Below are 22,256 nucleotides of genomic sequence, written 5' to 3'. Positions count from 1 at the left end.
CTGTTCAATTGGGGAATCTCTTATTATCATGTTACTATCCATTCTGGTGTGCACACAACCATAATCCTTTGCTTCATAGGGTCACTAGGCTCAATTTACTCTAAAAGTGTAAAAGAACTAGGTGGGAGAATATAGTTGATATTACATTTTATTATCATTTGGTTTGATGACTGTTTCAGGTTATTGACTGCTTACTGTACAGCACATTTATCTCATGGAAGGCTTTCTATCCCCTGGTGCGGGATGACCCCACCTGCACCTACACCTTTATTACAGGTAAGTCACTCATACATTCTCTCTGTATAGGATCTTCGTCTAGTCATACATCCTCTCTGTCAGAGAATCTTTGTGTAGTCTTTCAGCTGTTTCCAGCGACCTCTGTCTCTGTTTTACTATCAAACAATCATTGAGCATCACTGATACATGGTTTGTGCAATGTGTCACATTAAAATGGACTAATTCATTTGCTGAATTTACTTATTCAAAACAATCATGACAGTTTGAGGATACAGTGAAATTGCTTGCTTCTGATCACTATTCTGATTGAAATTACCCAATAAACATTTATATTGTAATAAGTACCATGTATTAATTACTTAACTCAGGAAAAGGAGAAAGATATACAGTTATTTTATTCTTCCCCTTTTCCTAAATTAATCCCATATTGTCTAAATGTAGAGAGCAAACTCCAGACTGATACAGCAACCTAATGCTACAACAGAAAATAAATGAGGAAACCACTAACCAATTCTATCTTTTGGCATAGGTGGGGCTGGGGAGAAGCTGCTGATGCCTGGCACTGGGTTTCTGACAGTGGGGGCAGCGAGCAGTCTTGCCTTCTGCCAAGTGCTCAGAGAGGAGTACCCCGATGTGGCCTGCAAATTTACCCAGGTGCGTCAGTCAGTGCATTACTTAAGACTATACCAAATACAGATAACCTTAATGTTCTTTTGAGTGACCACATGAATGTACAAGAGATTGGACCACTAACCATAATATATATATATATATACAGCACATAGACCTTTTAAGATTATTCTGTATGTTACCATAAATACTGCTGACTGTGTGTTCTAGGGTCTAGTCATTATTAACAAAGAATCAGGTTCAGTATTTGTGATTTTACCTTTAAGATATTTCTCATGAGAATACCTTGTTATTAAAAGAGAAATCTGACTCTAGCCCTCATCAGATTCTACAGTCTGAAGACCACCCATTTGCTTGTTTTTGCAGGTGAAGATTGATACAGGCGTGGCGACCCCGGAGCGTCTGGCCCCTGGGTTTCTGAACCATCTGGAGCTGGGGGAGGCAGTGGCTGCTCTCGTGGAGCGACGCAGCACCTCTCACTCCATCTTCAACTTCAACAGCCCTGCAGATTTAAAAACTGTCCTCTTGGATCAACATGTTTAGATCAGTAATATATCCTGCACTCTGCTTTACACAGACCTATCCACTGTGAACTTTCAACCTTAACTTTGCACTATTATGTCATCTGCCTGATGTTTTAGCCATTTTATAAATTCTGCAACCTGTGTTATTGTTACCATTTTGTGTCCTTGTATTTTGTATCTGATGTGTTTAAATTAAATGTTCACATTTTGTGTAGTCATCCACTTTTATGACTTTTATGGTGAGCCAAATATGTTTGTATGATTGTCATTTAAACTAGGGGTGTCACATTATCGCGTTAATTGCGATAAATTAATTACAGTCATATTTAGCGCGTTATGTTTTTTAATCGCGTTAATCTCATTTTTAATCTCTAACTTTACTGTTTCTGTATGCGAGTTGCTTTATTATAAAATCTGTTTTTATGTGTTGTTGGGACAACAACACACACACAAAAAAAACACATTTATATATTTTTTTATTTCGGTAATTCCACTCATTGCCGGAAACCCACACAAAACGCGCGCAGTAAGAGCGATGTGAACGTCATGTTAACGTTGGCGGCGTCAGTCGCACAATGGACGAGGTCGAAGAGCCAGTAGAACAGAGGCAGCAGTGCACAGGTAAAAACACATTCGTGTCTTGGAAATTATTCTCTCGACGTGAAATATAAAAGAAAATAACAAATATAAAATCGCCTACAACTTAAATGTCACTGGTGAAAACAACCTGCATAGGCTCATGATGTCTGCACTACTGTCCTATAGTGACCTGCCACATGAGGGGACACGCACACAAACACACACAAACTCAAACATACACCTTCATCATCGTCATTAACCTGAGAACGCGCGGACCACGTTTCTTTCCGTAGTTACTGCGCGGACACCGACGTCCTCCCGTGCGCCGCTTACGTTTTCTCGCGTACGCTGCGTAAACCGGGCTTCCTCCTGTGCGCCTCTAAACCAGAACTAACACCAAGACTAAAACCGGGACTAAGCCAGTCCATGACTAAACCAGGTCTAAACCAGGACTAAACCAGGACTAAACCAGAACTAAAACTAGAACTAAAACCAGGTCTAAACCAGGACTAAACCAAGGACTAAACCAGAACTAACACCAGGACTAAAACCAAGACTAACCCATTCCAGGACTAAACTAGGACTAAAGTTGGACTAAAGCAGGTCTAAACCAGGACTAAAACCAGTGATTTCATATATAAAGCATTTCTCTATCAATAATATTTTTAATATGGTTAAGGAAAGACTGGACATTTTATTGTCTTTAAGTAGACAAAAGTTATGATGTTCAGATTTCCTCGTCTTTTCTACTTTACAGCAAACAGTTTCTTATTCATGGAGACTTGGGCTCAACAACCAATTTGGAGAGATTTGTTAAACAATAAATGACTTTATAAAGTCACTTTTTTTGTTCTATATCAGTCTTTTGATCTGCCACAATAATGTAATAATGAATTTAAATGAAAATACCTCAAGTTGAAGCTTTTCTCAGCAATTTTTAGGTGAGATTAAAAAGAGATTAATTAGATTAATTAATTACAGATCATAATTAATTAATCTCGCAATTTTTTTAATCGCATGACAGCACTAATTTAAACATTTACTATCTTTGATATTTGATCTACACTATAAAATAAAATATCTAGGATCAGCCCTTCAATGCCATTTTAGTATTTTATATTTATTTCTTAGCTCCACAAGTATTCAACAACATAAGATTATAGGTTAGACAGCTACATACTTCACTTAATACTTAATTGCTTATTTATATTGTAATTGAAATATAGTGAATATGAAAAAAATATTGTTTCAAATTGTGAAAATGGTAAAAATAATTTAAATAAGTTGCTATTCCATTAAAATGTAAATGTAATGATTAACAATTCTGTCTTGCTCCCATGCACAGCCTCAAAACCCAGCCCCTTCACCGCCAGCTCCCACAGTCAAATACCCGTTATGTTATTTGGGGCCCATCATATCGGTCCATCAGAACCCATTGTTTCTTTATCCATGTCCAAGCTCAGCTTCATCACAGTTCGGCGTGTCATTAAGGGACTGCCTATAGGGCCTTATTTTTGTTTGTCCAATGGCTCAATTAGAACAAATTAGAACTGACCAAACTTTTATAAAGAGAGCAACCCACTGACATAACCAGACAGTGGGGGCTCCAGATGATGACTCATCTCAGTCTAATTGGAAAAGAAAACTGGCTTTTGTTTGGCTGGGAGCGAGGGCCTACACACAGGGAGCACATGGGGCCCACAGAAAAAGTTCTATCCTGCTTACAGCATTTTCCAACATTTTCACTTATTGTCCCTTCAAAAAAAAAATCTTTCACAATGGCTTTTACCATTTTGTTGGCTAATATTGTAGTAGGGTAAAGTAGACACACCACAAATCTGCTCTGTAACTTGCCCTGGTGGCATCATCCGCTTGTCTCTATAGAGCAAAGTTTAATGCTATAATATAGAAAATTACAGATAAATAAATAGTAGCTCTTTACATAGTGCACCTTTAGGTGGGGATAGGGGATAGCTTCATAATTTAAGTTTAGAGCAAATAGAAAAACAAAACAAAAAATTATTTTACAGTTACACTTTGATGTGAGTTCTATACATCTGTAATTGCTAAAGTTTGAACAACAGCTGCTTTCCCAATCAGAAATGTATCTAAAAGTTTGATCTAGGGTTTAAAGCAGAGGCCTATTTGACGGAAGAATCAGATTCCAGAATGATGCACCCAAGATCACACTGACAAAATTACACCACTACCTCTATTTAGAGACTAGATAGTTTCCAAAGGTGTATAATATTTTCAAATTCATTTTTTATTCACATTTTAGTTTGATCTCTCTCTGTGCTGTATTGCAAAGCTCACAAGAGCACTCCATAAGCCCATGCTGATTGTTAATGAGCATCAAAATGAGCCATACAATTTTAAAGTCTTTGAAAACATTGACCCAGAGTCCATGGACCCAAGGAACTGTGGGCATCGCTCAGTGAACTGGAAACAGACAGTTGTATGGTTTAGAGAGAATGGTACCAGGGGAGAGGCACTGTGCTGCCCAGGAGGGTCCTACTGCCATCACAGCTGATTCATGTTGGCATGTTATTTTTTATTCTATTCACAAACTTCCATTAATATTGAACCATGTGGCCATCATAACGTCCAACTTTCCATAGTTGTTTTACAGAGTCCCACGACACTCACTGTCTGATCCAGGAATGGACTGATATGACAAACCAAACAAAAGAACACAATTACAATACAAAGTACCTCATCAGAGAAACAGATGCATGTGTTGGGAGAGTATTTGATTCAGACTCTGCTCCTCGTGGATGATGACACAGCATATAGATGGGTCATTAACAAACTGAATTGAGCCTTCAACAGAAATATACAAAAACAACATGAATAAACAATTAAAACATTGACAATAATAAAGTTAGAAGTTGTTTTATTGACAGCCCTCCCAACCCCCACCCAAATCCATCTTTAAAAGTTGCCATATATTCACAGTTGAATAAAACAATTCACATTTGTAGTCTTTTACAAATTGTCATTGAGTCCTGTTACAAGTAGCACTAACCAGATCTTTTAGACAAACAAAGAGAACATTAAATATTTATGGTTAAACTCGCATCTAAAGGTTACATTCATTTCCAGTGTGTAAATAAACATTTAAAATGCATAGTAGTTTTCGAGTTCAGAAGAAGTTCTTAAAATTCTACAATCCTTAAAATGACAGCTTCTCAAATCATAAGCAAACATCTTCCCTCATCATGTATTCATGCATTCATAGACAACTACAAAGCTTTCTTATTCATAGAAATACAAGAGCAATAGCAGTTTAATTACTACACTGTTGGATTTTTCCGAATGAGAAATATGCACATAACTGATCAAAAGCTCTCGACATTTATCCCTTTATATGACATACAGAGGGCTTTTACCACTGAGATGAAAAATATGCTGGAAATTATGTTTTAAAGGCATGTTCATAAATAACATGCACTCGACTCCTGAATGCGGTCCCAATATCCTTATTTTAGTAATACACTGTAGCATCTCAAATCAGTCAAAGTAACACCAAAATCAGTGTTTCAAATGTTGTACATTGTAAATAATGAAAACATTTAAAATGTAGTCAGGCGACCGTTCCCCATCACAGTAGTAGAAAATATCCACATATTTGCATAAGCTTCGCCTAATACAAAAATAACACAGTAAATAAAAAAGCTGCTTTACCTCCATATAGTGGTTAAACCATGTTGACGTCAAAGTTACAGGGAACATGAAAATAATTTCTATAAGAGCCTGTGCAAATATAGTTCATATTTTTGGCATAAATATGTTCCCAGGCATGTGGCATTGTGAAAAAGACTGAAATGGCAGGAAATCAATATTTAAAAATATCATCCAAAAAAACAAATGAAAAATGTAAACTAAAGTGCAACAGTACACAGCACCCACACAAACATCCCATAAAGTCCAAAAAACAAGTGCTAAAGTATCAGTTAACAACATGTGTGATGAGAGTTGAGCCATCACCTGGTGCACATGTCCATCTTGAAATGTCTTCACAAACTATCAAAGTGACAACATTCCCTAACACAAACAAATTAACAAACGCAAATGAAATGTTACTGCCACAGTCAATTTGGAAACACAACTGTTCCTTATCCTTGTGTGGTTCTGAAGATGTTTAGTCTTTTGAGTCTTCACATCACATAGGTTCCCCTTGTCATCTGCAGAGGGCTTCTTCAGTCTCCCAGCCTTAAAAGGTCCTATATTACACAAAATTGACTCTTGTTAGCTTTGAGCCATGTTATAATGTTGTAATCCTTGATTATTAGTCTGTCTACAGCTCCAAAGCTCAAAATGCTCTGTTCCACCTTGTGATGTCATGAAGCAGTAGTTTTCAAGTTAACAGCTCCTTTCACTTTTTGTTCAGTACAGATCAGCAATTACTGGGCTGAAAAGATCCAAATCATTATAGTGAAGGTGTATGGAGTAGAGCACTCCCTGTATTACCACATGACCTCACAAGATTCAACAGATGATGTCATGTTTGAGAGAATTACTCATCCTAAATATACAAGAGTTGTGTGTTAAACATACGTGAATGAAACAAAATACAACTCCAGGTAGGTTTGTGGTGAGGAAACAACATCATGACCTCAGATCAGATCAGAAAATAGCGTAATATAGGCCCTTTGAACATAAACATTTAACCAAACTACAATGCCTTTTTTATCAGTGACTTTATTACTGGTGAACTGGCAACGTGGTTTTGAACATGCTGCAATCTAAGTCTAAATTCAGAAAATAGCCATAGGACAATTGGAAACCACAAATAATGTATATTAATGTATTTTATTCTAATTGTACAGGGCAGGTGCAGAGAAACTTTGACATCCTAAACAGCACTACACAGCTGTTAACTTATTTTTTTGTAAATAGCTTTCCATTATGGAGCAAATATTTAAACTTGTTTATTTTTTCTACTCAGTGAGTGACAGGGCACTGACTCAGAGGAGGACCACTCCAAACATTTGGGCTCCAGTGGAACCATTGTGTCAGTGGAGTTTGGGCCAGCGCGGTTAGTGCTGTCACATGTTATAAAGTACATTGTCATCGTGTCCCGTCTCGGTGAGGGGCTCATCCGTCTCAGTCCGCTTCACCTCCTCAACGCTCCAGTCTAAACAACAGGACTGCTGCTCTGACTTCAGTCTGTTGTACACATTGGGGTCAAGTACTTGACTGTGTTTCTTAACTACATTTGCTCAATATAAGTTACAGACCAGGGGCCTCATTTATAAAAACTGCGCAGGAGTTGTCGTAAGTTAGTGCGTACGCCTAGTAGCTACGACAAGGCGTGCGCCACGCAAACTCCATATTTAGAAAACCCACCGCACGCACCAAACCACGCAATCTTTGCTTTATAAATCCCACCTGCAACTACAATTTGCGCACGTAAACCTACGTCACGTCACGCCCTCTCCACACCTCCACCTCACCATAAAAGGAGCATGTAAAGTGACTCGTGAATGAGATTTCCCTAAACATGAGCCGATAATCAGTGGGTTTGACCGAGACACGAGGGACAGAGGGAGGGGGACGCTCCACGCAGCACCACGTGATCACGAAAAAGACTTTATTAAAGACTTTATTAAACCTTGTTTAATAAATAAATACAAAACTAAAAGTGACAATGACTCATCTGTTCATTTAATCATTTTTTATAATATTTAGGCAGCACATCTTTGCAGTAAAGCCCATGTGTTTTTTCGCTGTTTCAAGAGTTTTATCGCTATATTTTTAAGTCTGTCTATGAAGTGTGTGAGGACTGGCCCTGTATTTATGCATATACACGTAGATACGTGCACGCGCAAATTATGAGCGCGTGCGAGAGATTCAGATGCCCTCCCCTGGAGAGGGAAAGGAGCGAGGGAGGGACACGAGGATACGAGGACACAGATTTAGCATGAAACACATCAGATACAGATGTTATTCTGCCAATTATAGTCCACACGAAACATCCAAACTGTTGAACCTGTGAGTGTGGGTCTGGGTCGGGACGGGCACGGGCATTATTCTGTTCTTCATACAGTCAGAGAGCAGCTCTCATGTGCAAGAGTTCCCCATTACACAAAAATGCAGGGAAGATTTTGGTTCGGGTCAGGTTCGGGTAGTAGGCTTCGTGTTGTCCGCAGACTCGGGTCACTCTGACGCTCGGTGCGTAAAGACTAAAGTAAAAGTGTTAAAGTTGCGTTCATTAAATCAAAGCCTGGCTCCTGCTGCATCCAAGGGAAGAGTTTTTCTCTCAGGTTGGGTCATTATTTCGTCCTCTGTGTTGGTCACAGACTGTGTTCTATAGAAGTCTATGGTCGCGGTGTGGACTGTGGGACTCTGCGCTACACCGAGTCCGGGAACGTGGCCGCGCTCGTGCACGAGTGTCAAATGTATAATATTGTGGAGAATAATGAGTGGAATAAACAGCCCTTCTCCGTATTTTGGCGAACCAAACACTTAAATTCACAAATCAGACGGTAATTCTTCTATATACGTGGATTTTCTGATCAAACACTTCCTCAAACTCTGTTCACTTCTGCTTCTCTCCACGAGTGTCGCTTTTTCCCGTGTCTCCAGACTTTGCGTAGAACTTACAGGAGGTCCCGAGTTGGCGTACAGTTAAGCAAAGAGCCACACCTTAGGCGAGTTTTATAAATACCGCGGTTGGCGTAGGAAGCGCGCACGCACGGATTTTTGCGTAAGCAAGCTTTATAAATGAGGCCCCAGCCCCACTAGTGTCATTACTGGTCTAACAGAGAGCTTGACAGTTCTATCAGTTCTATCTCTAAGTTCTATCCAGTCTCTATTTTTTAATAATAAGTTTAGTTATCTTAGGTTCGGAACATAAACTGTCTATAATAGTACTGTGTAAATGGACATGGCTAACACATTAGCCGCCGTGTTCCATATAGAAAGTGAGCACGTGGCCACTTCCATTAAAGTTGACTTTAGAGTGAAAAATTGTCACCGTTGTCTCTGGAAGTCCTGCAGTGAGTCTTGCCATTTGGGTCTTAAAATGTTCATATTAACCCGCTCTATATGATCTTTGTGTTTTTATTTCGCAATTTTTGTCCTTAAATAAATTTCCCCTTCTTAATGTGGAATTTGGCTCCAAATGCTCTCCTATAACTGCTAGCCTCATGAGCTTCATTTGACTGGAATGGAAAGTTATGGGCTACGTCACACTTCCGTAGTCCACTTCTTTATACAGTCTATGGTTCTGGAGCAGGACTACGCATATGCATCTTCCTGTCCCTAACCTATTTATACCACCCTCTCCCTTCCTTTCAGTCTTCATAATAAAAAATGCATAATAAAGTCATATTGACTGTATTCTCAGATTGAGCACCATGCTAGTGAACTTGTTTGTGATTACCTGTTTGAGTGGGCTGTGGGACTTTCTGGCATGTAGTGACTCTACATAAGACAGGGCACTCTGCATGGACGTGAGACAATAGCCCTCCTCTCCTATCAGGTATCTGAAGGGAAATATCACAAATGCTTTAGGATTTTATATTACAATGAACAATGTAATTTAAAATTACATTTAAAATGTCACTGTTCACCTCTGGGGCACCACTTCATACTCCAAGCCACACATCCCCACTTAAAAATGTCATTGTGCAAACGTAAATCGGTATGACATCTCTGTTTAATATTGATTTTGAGTGTATCATATCTTATTATTTTATTTATTTTTAGCATACAGCACAAGCCTGCTACCTCTGTTACCCGTCTCCAGATAAGCAGCTAAAGATGGACTGTTATTGTATGGTACATCGTTGTTATTTAAAAGGTGCACTATGTAACTTTTTGGCTGGGGGTCTGTCACCTGTTTGTTTCTGCAGATATGTCATTGCTGACATTAAACAACTCTATCTTACATTTATGAAATTATAGGAGTTTCTATATCTAAAAATTCCTTGAAAAACAGGAATTCTGACTGTGAGCAGGGCTGCCTCTCCACAGATCTTCCTTACTATATTCATCCTTGACTCACCCTTCATGAATGAACTCTTCAAGAGCGGCACATTCAGAGACCAGCTGAGGACACTGGGAGCGCAGAGCCACATAAGAAAGAATCGGCAACAAGTCATCTGCACCACTGAAACACGAAAAACACAAAAGATGTCATCTACAATTTTTAAACCTCAAGATAGGCCTGTCATCATAATTACTATATCAACTTATCGTTCAATATATAAAAGCAGGAATATATATTGTGGGTCCATATTAACGTGTGTACAATTTCTTTACACTAGTGGGGAGATTTTTGTTATATTTACGTAAAATAAGCAAGATTTGAGTTGTAGAGGGTAGAATAACTTCTGTGGCTAATTATTGCTTCATTCTGCTTTTTATTTATTTACTGCAGCTCATGTCTATTAATGATACTGTCTATTTAAAATGGTTTACTTGGATAATCCTGCTTTATGTCAGTGGCATAAAGTAGATTCAATATGATCATTTATTGCAATATTTCTCTATAGCATTATAACACGCTTCAAATTTTGTTATAGTGACATTTCTACTTCAAGAGACATATCCTTTGAAGACTTCATCGAGTCACAATTCAGGGCTCTTTTTGCAGTTTAAGGCCACAACTAACAATTATTTTTGGAGTCCATTAGCCAAATGAGGAGATATTTTTGTGATTTGTGTATATTTTAAAGTGACATTTTAACTAGAAAACCAACAAAAGGCTTCTAAATGTGAAATACTTATAAACAAGGTGAATTATTGATCAAAATAACAATTTTTTTTTTCTTTTTTATTTAATAATGCAGCTTTTTGTTGTTTTAGTGTCTGTATAATTCAGATATTGACTATTAACTAAAATGCTCAACAATTGTTTTAACAGTCACAATTATTCAGATTAATTGTTGCAGCCCTATCAGTCCCACAAAAAAATAAAATAAAAAAAATAAATCCAAACTCTAGTAATAAAGATTTCTGCATGCTAAGATGCTAAGAAACAAGCTACTCTATCTACAAGAATGCATCTAACAAAAAAAACACATTTCTTTGAATATTATATTTTATATCTAACATATTTGTGAGGCCTATAATGATGAACAGCTGACAGAAAGCAGGAGCTTAACGATAAGCATGTTTGGGGATATGAATGATTAAGCTGTTTTCTCTGTAGCCAGGGTCTGTGGGGAGGACAAATTGCAGTTTGACCTGATGATAACAGATAGCATTCTCCTGGTGTGCAGAGAGGGAGCATTTGTTTATGAGCCCTTACACGCAGACCTGACTGCAATGGTGAGTTTGCGTGAGAATAGGGGCCTTGGTCTTCGGACAAGCCTGATCCATGTCACCGGATACCTCCCTCTGGCTGATTCTACAAGGTGTGGAAGGCTCCAGTAACCACTGAGCAAGACCGCACAGTGTCTAAGATCACTGCCCCGCCCACTTGGATTAAAACTGTGATTTCCACATACCAATCAATCCAGTATGGGTTTATTCCTTCCAGTTTACTAGAAAGTGTATGGAACATTTGAAACTGGTGATAAGAGTTATAGATCTATAGGACATAGTGTACATGAGTTTAATCTGCCCCATTTTAGTTGTATATTTTTAGCACACAACTTTTGTGTAGACCATGGTATAATCCTTCACCATCATTAGCAATAGGTGCTTGTGAAATTGATTGATATTTCCAAAAAGAATGAGGACATAGAAGGAAACAGAGATGTCCTCAGTTAAGATTAAGTTAAGATTAAGTTAAGATTAAAAATGTTGGTTTTCAAACCAACATTTCTTAACTGGAGGAGTCCATTCCCACATTCCCACTTACTCCAGAATATTTGAATATTGTTGTCAGTACACCTCGATTGTGACATATCAGTGCATTACAGTGTCTCAGTGCAGACTGTTTGTTTATGAACCTCTCACGCAGACCGGTCTGATGCTTGATTGCGTGAGAAAGGGGGATTTCTAGTTCAAAACTGAGCCCAATACATGTAACAATATCCTCTCCTCCTGTGGCTTTTAACTAGGAGTGGAATTAACTCCTGAGATTCAACATTATACTAAAATATTTAGATTTATTTGTTTCAAAGGAATGTAAACTTGTGTTACAGTTATTATTCCAATACTTCATAAAAAAAATATTTATCTTAAAATATCAATTATTCATGTTATGGCCATGTCAGTATTACAATGGGAATATTTGAAATACATTTTCCATGCATTCCTGTCCTTCCTTATTCCATGTCCTCAAGTGCCCTCTTTTAGGGGCTCATGCAAACCTTTTGTCCCCCTCTTTAACTCCTCACCAATTACACAGACCTCCTCGGTCTCTGAGGCGTATTGGATCCACTCGAAAACTAGACACCACGACCCACTTTCAAAATGCTCAGGAAGCAACACTATGGGGGGCCAATAAAGCAACAACAGTCAGCGCTGTGGTACGCCTGACAGCGTACTGATGAGAAGTGACGGAGCAGCTACACAGGCCCCTCTTCATATTATGTACTGGCTACATTTCGGGACAAGTGCACACATGTTTTGAGCAGTGGGACATATACTTACATGGCTGCAGTTTTGGGAGTTGAATCTGTTTCATGTAGACATCTATAATCTTCTGCACAGGCACAAATGAGCCGCAATGTCCTCACTGTGGTGTGAGATACAGTATATTACCTTCTTAAAACAAATAACTGATCATGGCCAAGTTTAAGGACGCACCAATGCAGTCAAGTTTCCTCTGTGGGCAGAAGTCTTTAATGAGCAATCTGAGCTCCTGCACTGCAGACTCATACGGGTAAGAGCCCTGCAAGGTGCTCCCGTTTGGAGGGAACAGTTTCAGTGGGACCCCAACATCTCCAGGTGACGCATCTCCATACAGCCTCACACTGGCTTCAAACGCCAGCTCTCTCTCCCTGTGCACCCTCCTGGGACAAAAACAATGCCAAAAGAAAAAAAATTATAATGACATGAATTGCAATTCAAAAGTCCAATGACATTACAGAGATACCACTTGACTAACTTGGCTGACCAATATACCAGGCAATGCCTTTTGAAATTGTTACTAAAACTGAAAAGGTTTCCTTAAGTACAATTAAATAAAAGAATCTCTGAAATAAAAAAAAACTTATACAAGGACTGTACCTATTGCTACTTTGATGATAGCAAGAGCAACACTGCCACATGGTGGTCACAAAGAATAAGACAAATACAACCAATCTGACAGACTTGGGTTTGTTACCTGAAGAGCGCCATCAGGGCACTCCAAAGCGGAGTGAAGAAGGCCTCTTCGATGCAGGCCAGACACAGGTCCTTGGAGGTGGCTGTGTTCAAACACTCAAAGGAGAGCAGACACAACGACAGGAGCTGCTCTGAAAAATACAAGCACAAAGTGTTGACATTTAACTTCCTACAATGGGTCCACTAAACAGATCACACTAACATTGAAGCAGTGGAGCTGGATGGCACCATACATATGACTTACCAATGGCTATGTGGATATCTTTAACAATGGCCTTGAGGTGATCTTTGATAGCCCTCATCTCCATCTCCTGGACGTGTACATCACTGGGGTCTAACTGAACAGACTGAAGTTCTGGGTTTAAACTATAGTCATCTGTACTGTCTTGAGGAGGCACCCAGTCCAGCTGGGAAAGGAACTGTTCCAGATCCTCAAAGGAGTTCTCCCGGTCTACTGTGGTCTCCCCCTCCACATGGTCTGAGGGGATGTGGTGGTCCTGACAGTGTGAAGGTGACAGTGAGGGTTCGGTGCTAAAACTGTGGCTACAAATGCTGCTGCTCAATCTCCTCTCTGGCTTCTTTGGGGTATCTGCAAGAACATCACAAACACAGGTAAAAAGCTAAAGAAACTTTGATATTGGATTATTCTTTTTGGGAGCCTTAGTTATACTGTATACACACTCAATAAATTAATACACTTTATTAAAAAGAAATGAAATAAGAACATACCTGGCTGTAGGAGGTTTTGGGAGCTGAGTGATGCTCTGAGCTCCACTCCAGGACTCTGGAGCACACCTTTACTGACGATGGGGTAGACCCTGTTGTAAATGCGATACTGATATTTCCTCAGAAGCTTTAGAACAGGGTGATCCGCCTGACTGAAGGGACACAAATGTATTAGTGTGTAAGCTACTCATCAATTAGGTTTCCCACTCATTTGTTAGACCGACACTACTCAGAAACAAGTGCTTTATTCAGAACAACCAGATTAATCAAAACTTTTCATATATGGCTTTATCACCAATATTCAATGAATACCAAAATATAAAAACCCTCACTGTGAAGAGTAAAAAGATTTTCTCATTCACACTATAACGAACTGGAATGATTAATACAGTATGTTATTTGCATGCGTCACTCAGCTTACCATATTTTATGTCTATAGGGCGCTCTGGATCATAAGGTGCACTGTCATTGAATTGTCTATTTTCAAAATTGCTTCACATATAAACCGCACTGGACTATAAGGTGCATTAAACGAAACACAACAGTTAGATAAGTCAGTCAAACTTTATTTAACGCATTCACAACAACTCTCAATTTTGTTCAATAGTAACGCGTAAAAAAATACTGTCTGAGACCGCTAAATTGTTAGTGTATTCACAGTAACTCATAATTGTTCAAACAGTTGGGTGATTACGGCATCCAGCACGCCCGCATCCCTCTCGTCATTATCCGAGTCAGTGTTGTTACTGTTACCTGGCAGTTCAGTGATGATTCCGGTCTTGGTGAAAACTCGGACCACAGTTGATACTGATCCTTAGCCCAGGCGTCCATGATCCATTGGCAGATAGTGGCGTAAGTAGCTCGTCACTGTCTCCCTGTCTTGGTGAATGTGTGTTCGCCTTCTTTCATCCACTGCTCCCACGCAGCTCGCAGTTTAACTTTATAATTGCCTTGACAGGTGGCATTTTGATATTGAAAGGAATCACAGTATGTATTATTCCGCGATGCTCCTGACTACGGTAGCCGTAATGCTGCAAGTGGTGCGGCTTTGTAGTTTACTAAAGTTGAACTAAGACATCCCAATAAATTCATATATAAGGCGCTCTGGATTATAAGGCACGTAGTTGTTTTTTGATTAAATTAAAGGCTTTTAAGTGCGCCCTATAGTGCGGAAAATATGGTACACTGATTAGGTCAAATGTTTATGAGGCAGTAATCTTACCTGAGCAGGTAGGAGACTAGCTCACTCACTAAATTAATATTGTCAGGATTCATTTTAATCTTGGCTTTCCACAGTTTTGGCCAGTCCTAAAAAAAAAAGGGAAAACTTGTGTACTGTATAGCAATACTTGGGTTAAGGAACATTATACATTTACACATCACAGTGGTTACTTACATGGTCTTGTTCATATTCAAGCACGTTGGTGTAAAGAATCCTCTGCTCCTGTTCCTCTGCAGTCATGGCCCCAGATGCTGCAAATCTCCTAATGAACAAAGATAATAGGCTATTATTATGAAAATTCTATCTGTTTATCTGATCCCTAAAGAGAAAAAATTACCCCAATTTTAAATGTTTCTAAACCTGCTGCAGCCATAGATTGACACTAACTACATCACTCAAATGAAGCTCGGATGCTAACAGTTACAGGAGCGAATTTGGAGCCAGCCTCCATATAATGAATAGGATTTTTTCTCAGAGCAAAAAACAAACAAACAAACAAAAAAACCCCACCAGGATCATGTCGAGCAGGTTAATATGAACATTTTAAGAAAAAATACGACGGGGCTCACAGCAGCAGTTACAGAATAGAGAGGGACGACAGACGACAATATTCCAATGTAAGTCAATGGGAGCCAGAGTCAGAGGGAGCCAGAAGAGCCTGCATGTGAACTTCTTATTTGGAACGTGGCGACTAGCGCATTAGCCATGTCCATATATATATATATATATATAGTCTATGGTTGGAGCATAAACAATGGAAAATTAGATTTCAAATCCCACCTAGATTTTTTGGGGTAAACATAAGGAGGAGTAAAGCTGCTGTAGAAAGATTTACATAATTCCCATTTCGAGTTTGAAGCAAATATCACAAAGAAGTATTAATTTGATATTTTTGTTTTACTTGTTTTGAGTGCAAAAAGATTGTTCCCAGAATGTTTGATTTACCAATTAATATGAGGCTTATAGCTTCATTTTTTACAGAAGCTTGAGAGTTTCCTTTTATCAGATGGTTGACAAAATGAATTAATGAAGAATGGACATCTGAATTTATGTTGTACCTGTTGGCTTCTTCCTGCAGTCGTAGCCTTCTTTCTTCCATTTTTCTTTGAAGCTATCAGCATAATGTTAAGGAGAACTCACATTAAATAAATATACAAATATAATCTACTACACATTGATTAGTCCCATGACACAAATCTGGGTGATCATAAGGTTGTAAACTGTAAGGATACAGCGTCCTGTCTGGCTCTGGCAATAATGAGGTTCTCCATCATCTGCCTTTGGAGAGACAGTGTCTGCAACAACAAAACCACAAAACACAGGCTTCAGCGATGGGCAAACTATTGTGCTAATACAACAAATAGTAAAACAAATTGGCCCATTTTAACCTCCTCATTTTCCTGCTTCACCCACAGCATTATGCTACCAGTTCTCAGGTGCCAATTAAACTTTCTGGTGGGAGGTTTTGTCAGGTGTTTCCTTTGAGATGTTACCGGCTTTCCTGGAATGGACCATAGTATCTTGTATTAATTCAATTGCAGCTGTCACACTGTGGAATATACCAGGCACAGCAATCAATGACTCAATGAATCAATCTCCATGGAGACAAACAGATGAATATCTTCCACCAAAAAAAGTCACTTAGTGCATCTTTAATGTTGTGTCTCTTATGGTTTTCTTACATACATACGATATGACAATAAAGCATTTTCAGTGACAACCAAATATCATGCATGCAAGCAGACGCGAGAAACCTTAATTTACACATGAGCTCATCTGTAAGGCTCCAAACCTGACACTTCTCTATACAGGTTACGGGTTTGGTGCAACTTGTATTAGACAGCACAAAAGTAGTAATCCTACATTGAATTCACGATGCAAGACAGACTCAAAACAACGTCGTGTAGAATCGTTTTGTCACTTTCTTAAATTTACCTTGAAGAAAGTCTTGAGTTTTCTCCAATAATTACGCAGCTCCACTTGACTACTTTGACGTCGAAACATTTTTCCAGGTTGCGTGATGTTTTTCCGTTAAAACAATAAATAAACTAAGTAAAACTTTGGCCGTGTTTAGCGAACAGCAGAAGTTGGTCATTGGCGTTGTGCGTTTAGGTCACTATTTAGGCCCCGCGTAAAGCAAAACAGGCACGATCAGTGGAAAATTAAAACAAAGTTCCGCCGCACTTTGGTTTAAACAGGAGGCTCCGGTGCTGCAGATAGTGCAGATAGTGCAGATGCTGCAGACTGAAGCCTGTGCTTCATGTGTTTCACGTGTTTCACGTGTTTCATGTGCTTTGACTATAGATCCGTGGCTTTGACTTCATCACCGTTCATCAACACCGTACCGGAAGTACTGCACTTCAAAGTAAAAGCTCATGGATGCTCACTCAAAGGTTCCCTAAAACGGAACATTTGACTAAACGTTTTGGTAGTATTTAAGGATGTAGGTCTCATAATAGATAAATAATGATTTAGCAAGTAACATTCCGATGAAACTAGTTACTTCAATTCCAAGCAGAAGCTGAAAAATACAAAATACACAGTCTGGAGTAGGGGTCCTTCAACGCTATAGCCCTGCCGTAGAGCTACAGCAATACTTTAAAATACGCAACTGTACACACCTTGTCTACCATGAATGTAGTGAGTGAGTCGTGGTGGTAGGAGGGTCAAAGGTCAATGGCACAGTTTGGCATCTTTGGCTATAATAATAACTTAAACCATCAATTGTGGAGTGAATGAATAGTGACTACAGCACAAATATGCAGAGTTATACTGCACTGACACTATATGTCCCCAGCATCTAGCAAGAGTGTTGCAAAGTCAAAATTACTGTCACCTTCTGCATGACTCACTCCTGATTAAAGGGCTGCAGGCAATAAACAGCAATGCCATTCACTCAGCACAAAATGATTAAATACTGAAATTCTCAACACTGAAAAGTGCAAAATAATGAAAGAAAAATACATGTGTTTGCCTTTAAAATTAAGAATATACAGTCTGTAGTTTTGCAAATAATTCAGAACAATGACAATTGAGTTATTTCTTTGTAATACTGTCTCTTTGAGCTAAACATTTCTTCCTTCTTCTTCAAGTAAGAAAACAAGTATTAAGGTTAGGGGTGTCACCAGATCACTGGAAGGTTGCAGTTATGGAAACAAATCAATTTCCTCTGAACTAGTAAATACTGTTGTTCCTTTCAGTAAGACACTTACGTGGCTTTAGTGATTAGCTTTAGTGACCATGCAAATAATCAGCTGCAGGCAGAGTCCAGGTGTCAGTAAAAGCAGTCATGTAACACATATTTCCTTTTGCTACCCTAAAACCTCTTACCAAAGAAGTCTTCTGATATGCCTGACCAGGAGGGAGTCGAGCCAAGCGGGCCTCATAATTAGCTTTTAACTTCTGGTTTAAACGAGATGCCTCTTCAATGGGTGTCAGCTCTCTAAAACACAAAACAAAAGGGATTTTACAACACTGATGAAAATGTGTACCAATTTTGTAATCCTAACAATACAAACAGCAGTAAATAATCAATAATATAAATGACTAGGCAAATGATTTATGTATGTTGTTCTGCTCATGTAATATGAGAAGCAAGAGCACTTTGTTTCTCCACTCTATTTCGTGCGTTACAGCCATAGTACCTGGAGGACACAGACTCAGGGAATACAAGCAAAGTCTACACAGAAATTCCCCACCCCATCTGCAAGGCAGACCCAGGACCGTCTTGTTGTGAGTTATATAACTAATTGTTTTACCACAGTACTGCCCAATTTACAATGTCTTGGCATATGTACAATGCCAAGATTTCACTGAAACTTATCCATCATTGGCCTGGTAGGGCTGGAAGGATTCATACATTTTTGGAAGCTCCATTATGTCATGTACTATTAAAGATTAATGTAACATTGCTAAGTAGACTTGTCACGAAAACAAATTCTGAAGTATGAAATAATGCTATAGAAAAATATTGCAATAAACAGTAATACTGAAACCACTTTATGCCTTTACAAAAGCAGGATAATCCCAGGAAACCATTTTTAAATAGACAGTATCATTAAAAGGCTTGAGCCGCAACAAATAAATAGCAGGATGAAACAATATTTACTCATATAAATAATTTATTCAACCAGCTCAAATCTGACATTAATACATAAAAGTGGCCGAAATCTCTCCAATATTGAAAAATAAATTATACACACGATTCATAGATCGAACGATATTATAATTATCGTGACAGGCCTACTGCAGGTCATCGTACAACTGTGGTATATGTTTTACTCACTGAATATGAAGGATTTGTTAGATAATAGTATTATACAAGCACAACTTTGAAACACTGAAAGCAAGAATTCCTCACATTTTTTACTCAGATCTTACTTTTTGCTTGAATCTTCTAACTCCATTGTCTGCAGTTTCTGGAAAACCTCTGGTGGCATGAAGGGTGAGGGAAGCCCCCCACCATCAGACAAGACCCTTCGATGACTCTTTGTTGGGCTACTGGACTTGGGCCTTTTGTCAACAGAAGTATTGGAGGGGGACACTGTGATAAGAGGATTAAACAGACAAAAAAAAACAACGATTGGTTTAAAGAGTTGTCATGTGGCACAAGATTGGCCAATTTTCATTTGAAGCTACGGTTTGGGAAGTGATTGAGTCCTATGAGGATTAGAGGGGCAGAGCTGACCTGTGTTTGCAGCACTAGTCACAGGGGTTATGGAAGGTTGTGTGCTTTCTGATTGACCCACAGAAGAAGCACAGGGGGTGGGGGTTTGAGCAGGGGGTTCTGTGCTCTTCTCTATAAAGGACTTGGCTCTCTCCAGGCACTGCTCAGCCAACCTTAACATCCGCTCCACTTCCTGCTTCTGATCATCCGCCTCTGAAGAGAGATGAGTGAATCACATTTGTAATTATGTGAGCATTGGGTGGGTGATATTGACAAAAATTTATATCGTGATATATTTTGGTATAATTGCAACGAAACTGTTTGGACAGTTCAACAGAATTGTGCAAAATGCTTTAGCTGAGGTTTAAATATCTGACAAATTAATAGTAAATTTACCCACAAATTTGCAGAAAAGAAAACACATAGCCTTATTTGAATGGATACAATACAATTTTGCTTTTATTGTTGCATTTTGAGATATGATATTAGATGATGGGATTGTTTTTTTTATATTAAAACAGAAACAAATAACAATGTTGTAAACATGTTGAGTTGGACTGGATGGAAGATAATGCAAATTCCTTGTAAATACCACAGCTAATAGGACTTGCCAGAATAATGTGTCCAGTGTCTACAGAGCCAGCTAGTCCTGAAATCAAGTTCAGGTTTATTTGCTGAATAGTTGTATCGACATTTAACTAACTGCACTATGTAAATGACAGTCACGCTGTCTGGTTTAGTCAGAGTGCTTACTTTCGGACGTGGCTTCTTCTAGCAGTGCATAGGACAGGAAGTGAATAATCCGAAGGTACTCACAGTAGGCTTCCTGCAATGTCAAAAATAAGAACATTTAGCACATTTTAAGACCAGAAACAACTCGAAACTGGTGCTTTTATGAAGAGTTTGGGTGGACGTTGAAGGATGTTCAGGCTTTTACTATCATGTCAGGGACCACATAGTAAAATTACACACACATTTTTAAAGTCAAAAAAGGAACAAGCATTATATTGAGCAAGAGATTATTATTTAGGCTTGTGAAGGGCGATGAAATTTCAGAAAAGGGCAAAAGGTCTTTTATGAAAACCAAGTGAGCCTGCCAATAAATTTAATAAAAGTAATCTATGGACTACAGGACTATAGGCTAATAATAATTACTTCGAGACTGGACAGCAGCATAGGTATTTTATACGGGGTGTTTTCCAGCTCTGTGAGGGACATCACTGGAGGCCACCCGTGTCTCTTGACAGCTGTCCACAGTCACAGGTTTCAGCCCGGTGTAAAAAAGTCTACCGGAGCTGAGAGACATGCATTCGGTCCTTACCTGGTGTTTATTCCCCGCGTCCAGTTGAATAGCAGATTTGGCCATCTTCATGGCATATTGAAGCGGCTTTACGCCACTGTCAGCTGTCGCCATCGCCAATGTTTACTTCTGCAGTGTCTCTGACTCTCACTCGCCCCATAGACTGGATCGGAGTGTTGCCGCGGGGACAGTCTTATGCCCTCTGCTGTATCGGAGGATACATGATAGAAGTATTCTACACTAAAACTATTAAAGTCTAGTTTCAAAATAATCTTAATTTTATTGAAATAATTTTGTGGTTATTTGGATGTTGACCACTAAAAAACAAACAAACAAACAAACAAAAAAATAAAAAATAAGTTCATCAATAAAAACCTTTGGCATCAGTCTTTGAGTCGTTGACTCAAAGACTGTTCCCCTTCTGTCTCATGTGAAACATCTGAAGTCTGATCAAACCAGGACAAGATGACACTTTGCTCCTGATCTGAGGTGCTCTGGGTCTTTCTGGAAAGGGCTTTGAAGCAGCTCATCCCCTTAGTTGGAGTCATGCTTTGTGAGGACAGCTCTTAGTGAAACTGGACTTGGATCACAGACATTCTCAGCACAGCATGGGGCTTCTGTGTGTCTCAGATGAATTGTCCCAGTCAACCATAAGCAGATGGATATATACAGATGGAAGAAAGATTGCAGTGCACTATGTAACTTTATCATTGGAGTGTCTGCTTGTTATTGTCTTTGTCAAGAATCTTTATGGTTTTATATTACAGTAAATTTCAAATCTTTATTGCCATACTGTGAAACATTCCAGACAAAGCAATAACATCTCCATGATGTCAAGCTGGTAACATAACCACAAAAAGTTATACAGTGCACCTTTAAAGAACAACTTGAATGCAAAATCATATTTTAGAAAAAAAAAAAAAAGTCAGTTTTAAATTATGCGTTAGAGGAGGATCTATCTTCCTGATAGCAGAGCAGACTTGAATACAATGAGGAGGATGAGAAGGCCTGGAGGATTATACTTGCATAAGCTGTGGACAAAGGGAGATTTGGTGAAAGGATTTAAGGTTTATTGATATACATTATAGATTTTAGCAGGTTAACATACTTCTAAATGAAAAAGCTTTATTCACATGGAGCATG

At 38.8% G+C, this 22,256-nt stretch overlaps 1 protein-coding gene across 2 annotated transcripts; it reads right to left on the bottom strand.

Moving 5' to 3' along the window:
• Positions 1 to 4,849: 4,849 nt before the first annotated feature.
• On the bottom strand, positions 4,850 to 21,271 carry vps9d1 (VPS9 domain containing 1). 2 transcript variants are annotated; one of them, XM_020935129.2, is made up of 17 exons: positions 21,135 to 21,271; positions 20,567 to 20,639; positions 19,835 to 20,026; positions 19,528 to 19,690; positions 18,478 to 18,589; positions 16,380 to 16,442; positions 16,206 to 16,258; positions 15,322 to 15,409; positions 15,148 to 15,233; positions 13,929 to 14,077; positions 13,444 to 13,788; positions 13,201 to 13,330; positions 12,681 to 12,886; positions 12,525 to 12,609; positions 9,985 to 10,089; positions 9,361 to 9,463; positions 4,850 to 6,196 (listed from the first exon to the last, which is right to left on the bottom strand). In XM_020935129.2, the coding sequence occupies exons 1-17, from the start codon at positions 21,225 to 21,227 to the stop codon at positions 6,173 to 6,175; spliced, it is 2,070 nt and encodes a 689-aa protein (XP_020790788.2). In that variant the 5' UTR covers positions 21,228 to 21,271; the 3' UTR covers positions 4,850 to 6,172. The 2 variants fall into 2 exon arrangements, with proteins under 2 accessions (XP_020790788.2, XP_055011668.1); XM_055155693.1 differs by having other exon boundaries at positions 20,630 to 20,639; positions 21,135 to 21,258.
• Between the last annotated feature and the right edge of the window lie 985 nt (positions 21,272 to 22,256).

Source organism: Boleophthalmus pectinirostris, unplaced genomic scaffold, assembly GCF_026225935.1.
Source record: "Boleophthalmus pectinirostris isolate CB_2022bp ecotype Guang Dong unplaced genomic scaffold, ASM2622593v1 HiC_scaffold_2, whole genome shotgun sequence".
NCBI classification, from domain to species: Eukaryota; Metazoa; Chordata; class Actinopteri; order Gobiiformes; family Gobiidae; genus Boleophthalmus; species Boleophthalmus pectinirostris.
Note: the sequence above shows the minus strand (reverse complement) of the source record. Positions and strands in the feature narration are given on the sequence as shown.

What these genes read in the sequence shown, in the direction of transcription:
- vps9d1 (XM_020935129.2), bottom strand. Translation starts at nt 21,227, where the DNA reads ATGGCGACAGCTGACAGTGGCGTAAAGCCGCTTCAATATGCCATGAAG. An exon ending in CATATCAGAAGACTTCTTTG is followed by an intron (nt 16,443 to 18,477) that starts GTAAGAGGTTTT and finishes TTGTTGTTGCAG; the next exon opens with ACACTGTCTCTCCAAAGGCA. An exon ending in AGATATCCACATAGCCATTG is followed by an intron (nt 13,331 to 13,443) that starts GTAAGTCATATG and finishes TGTATTTTTCAG; the next exon opens with AGCAGCTCCTGTCGTTGTGT.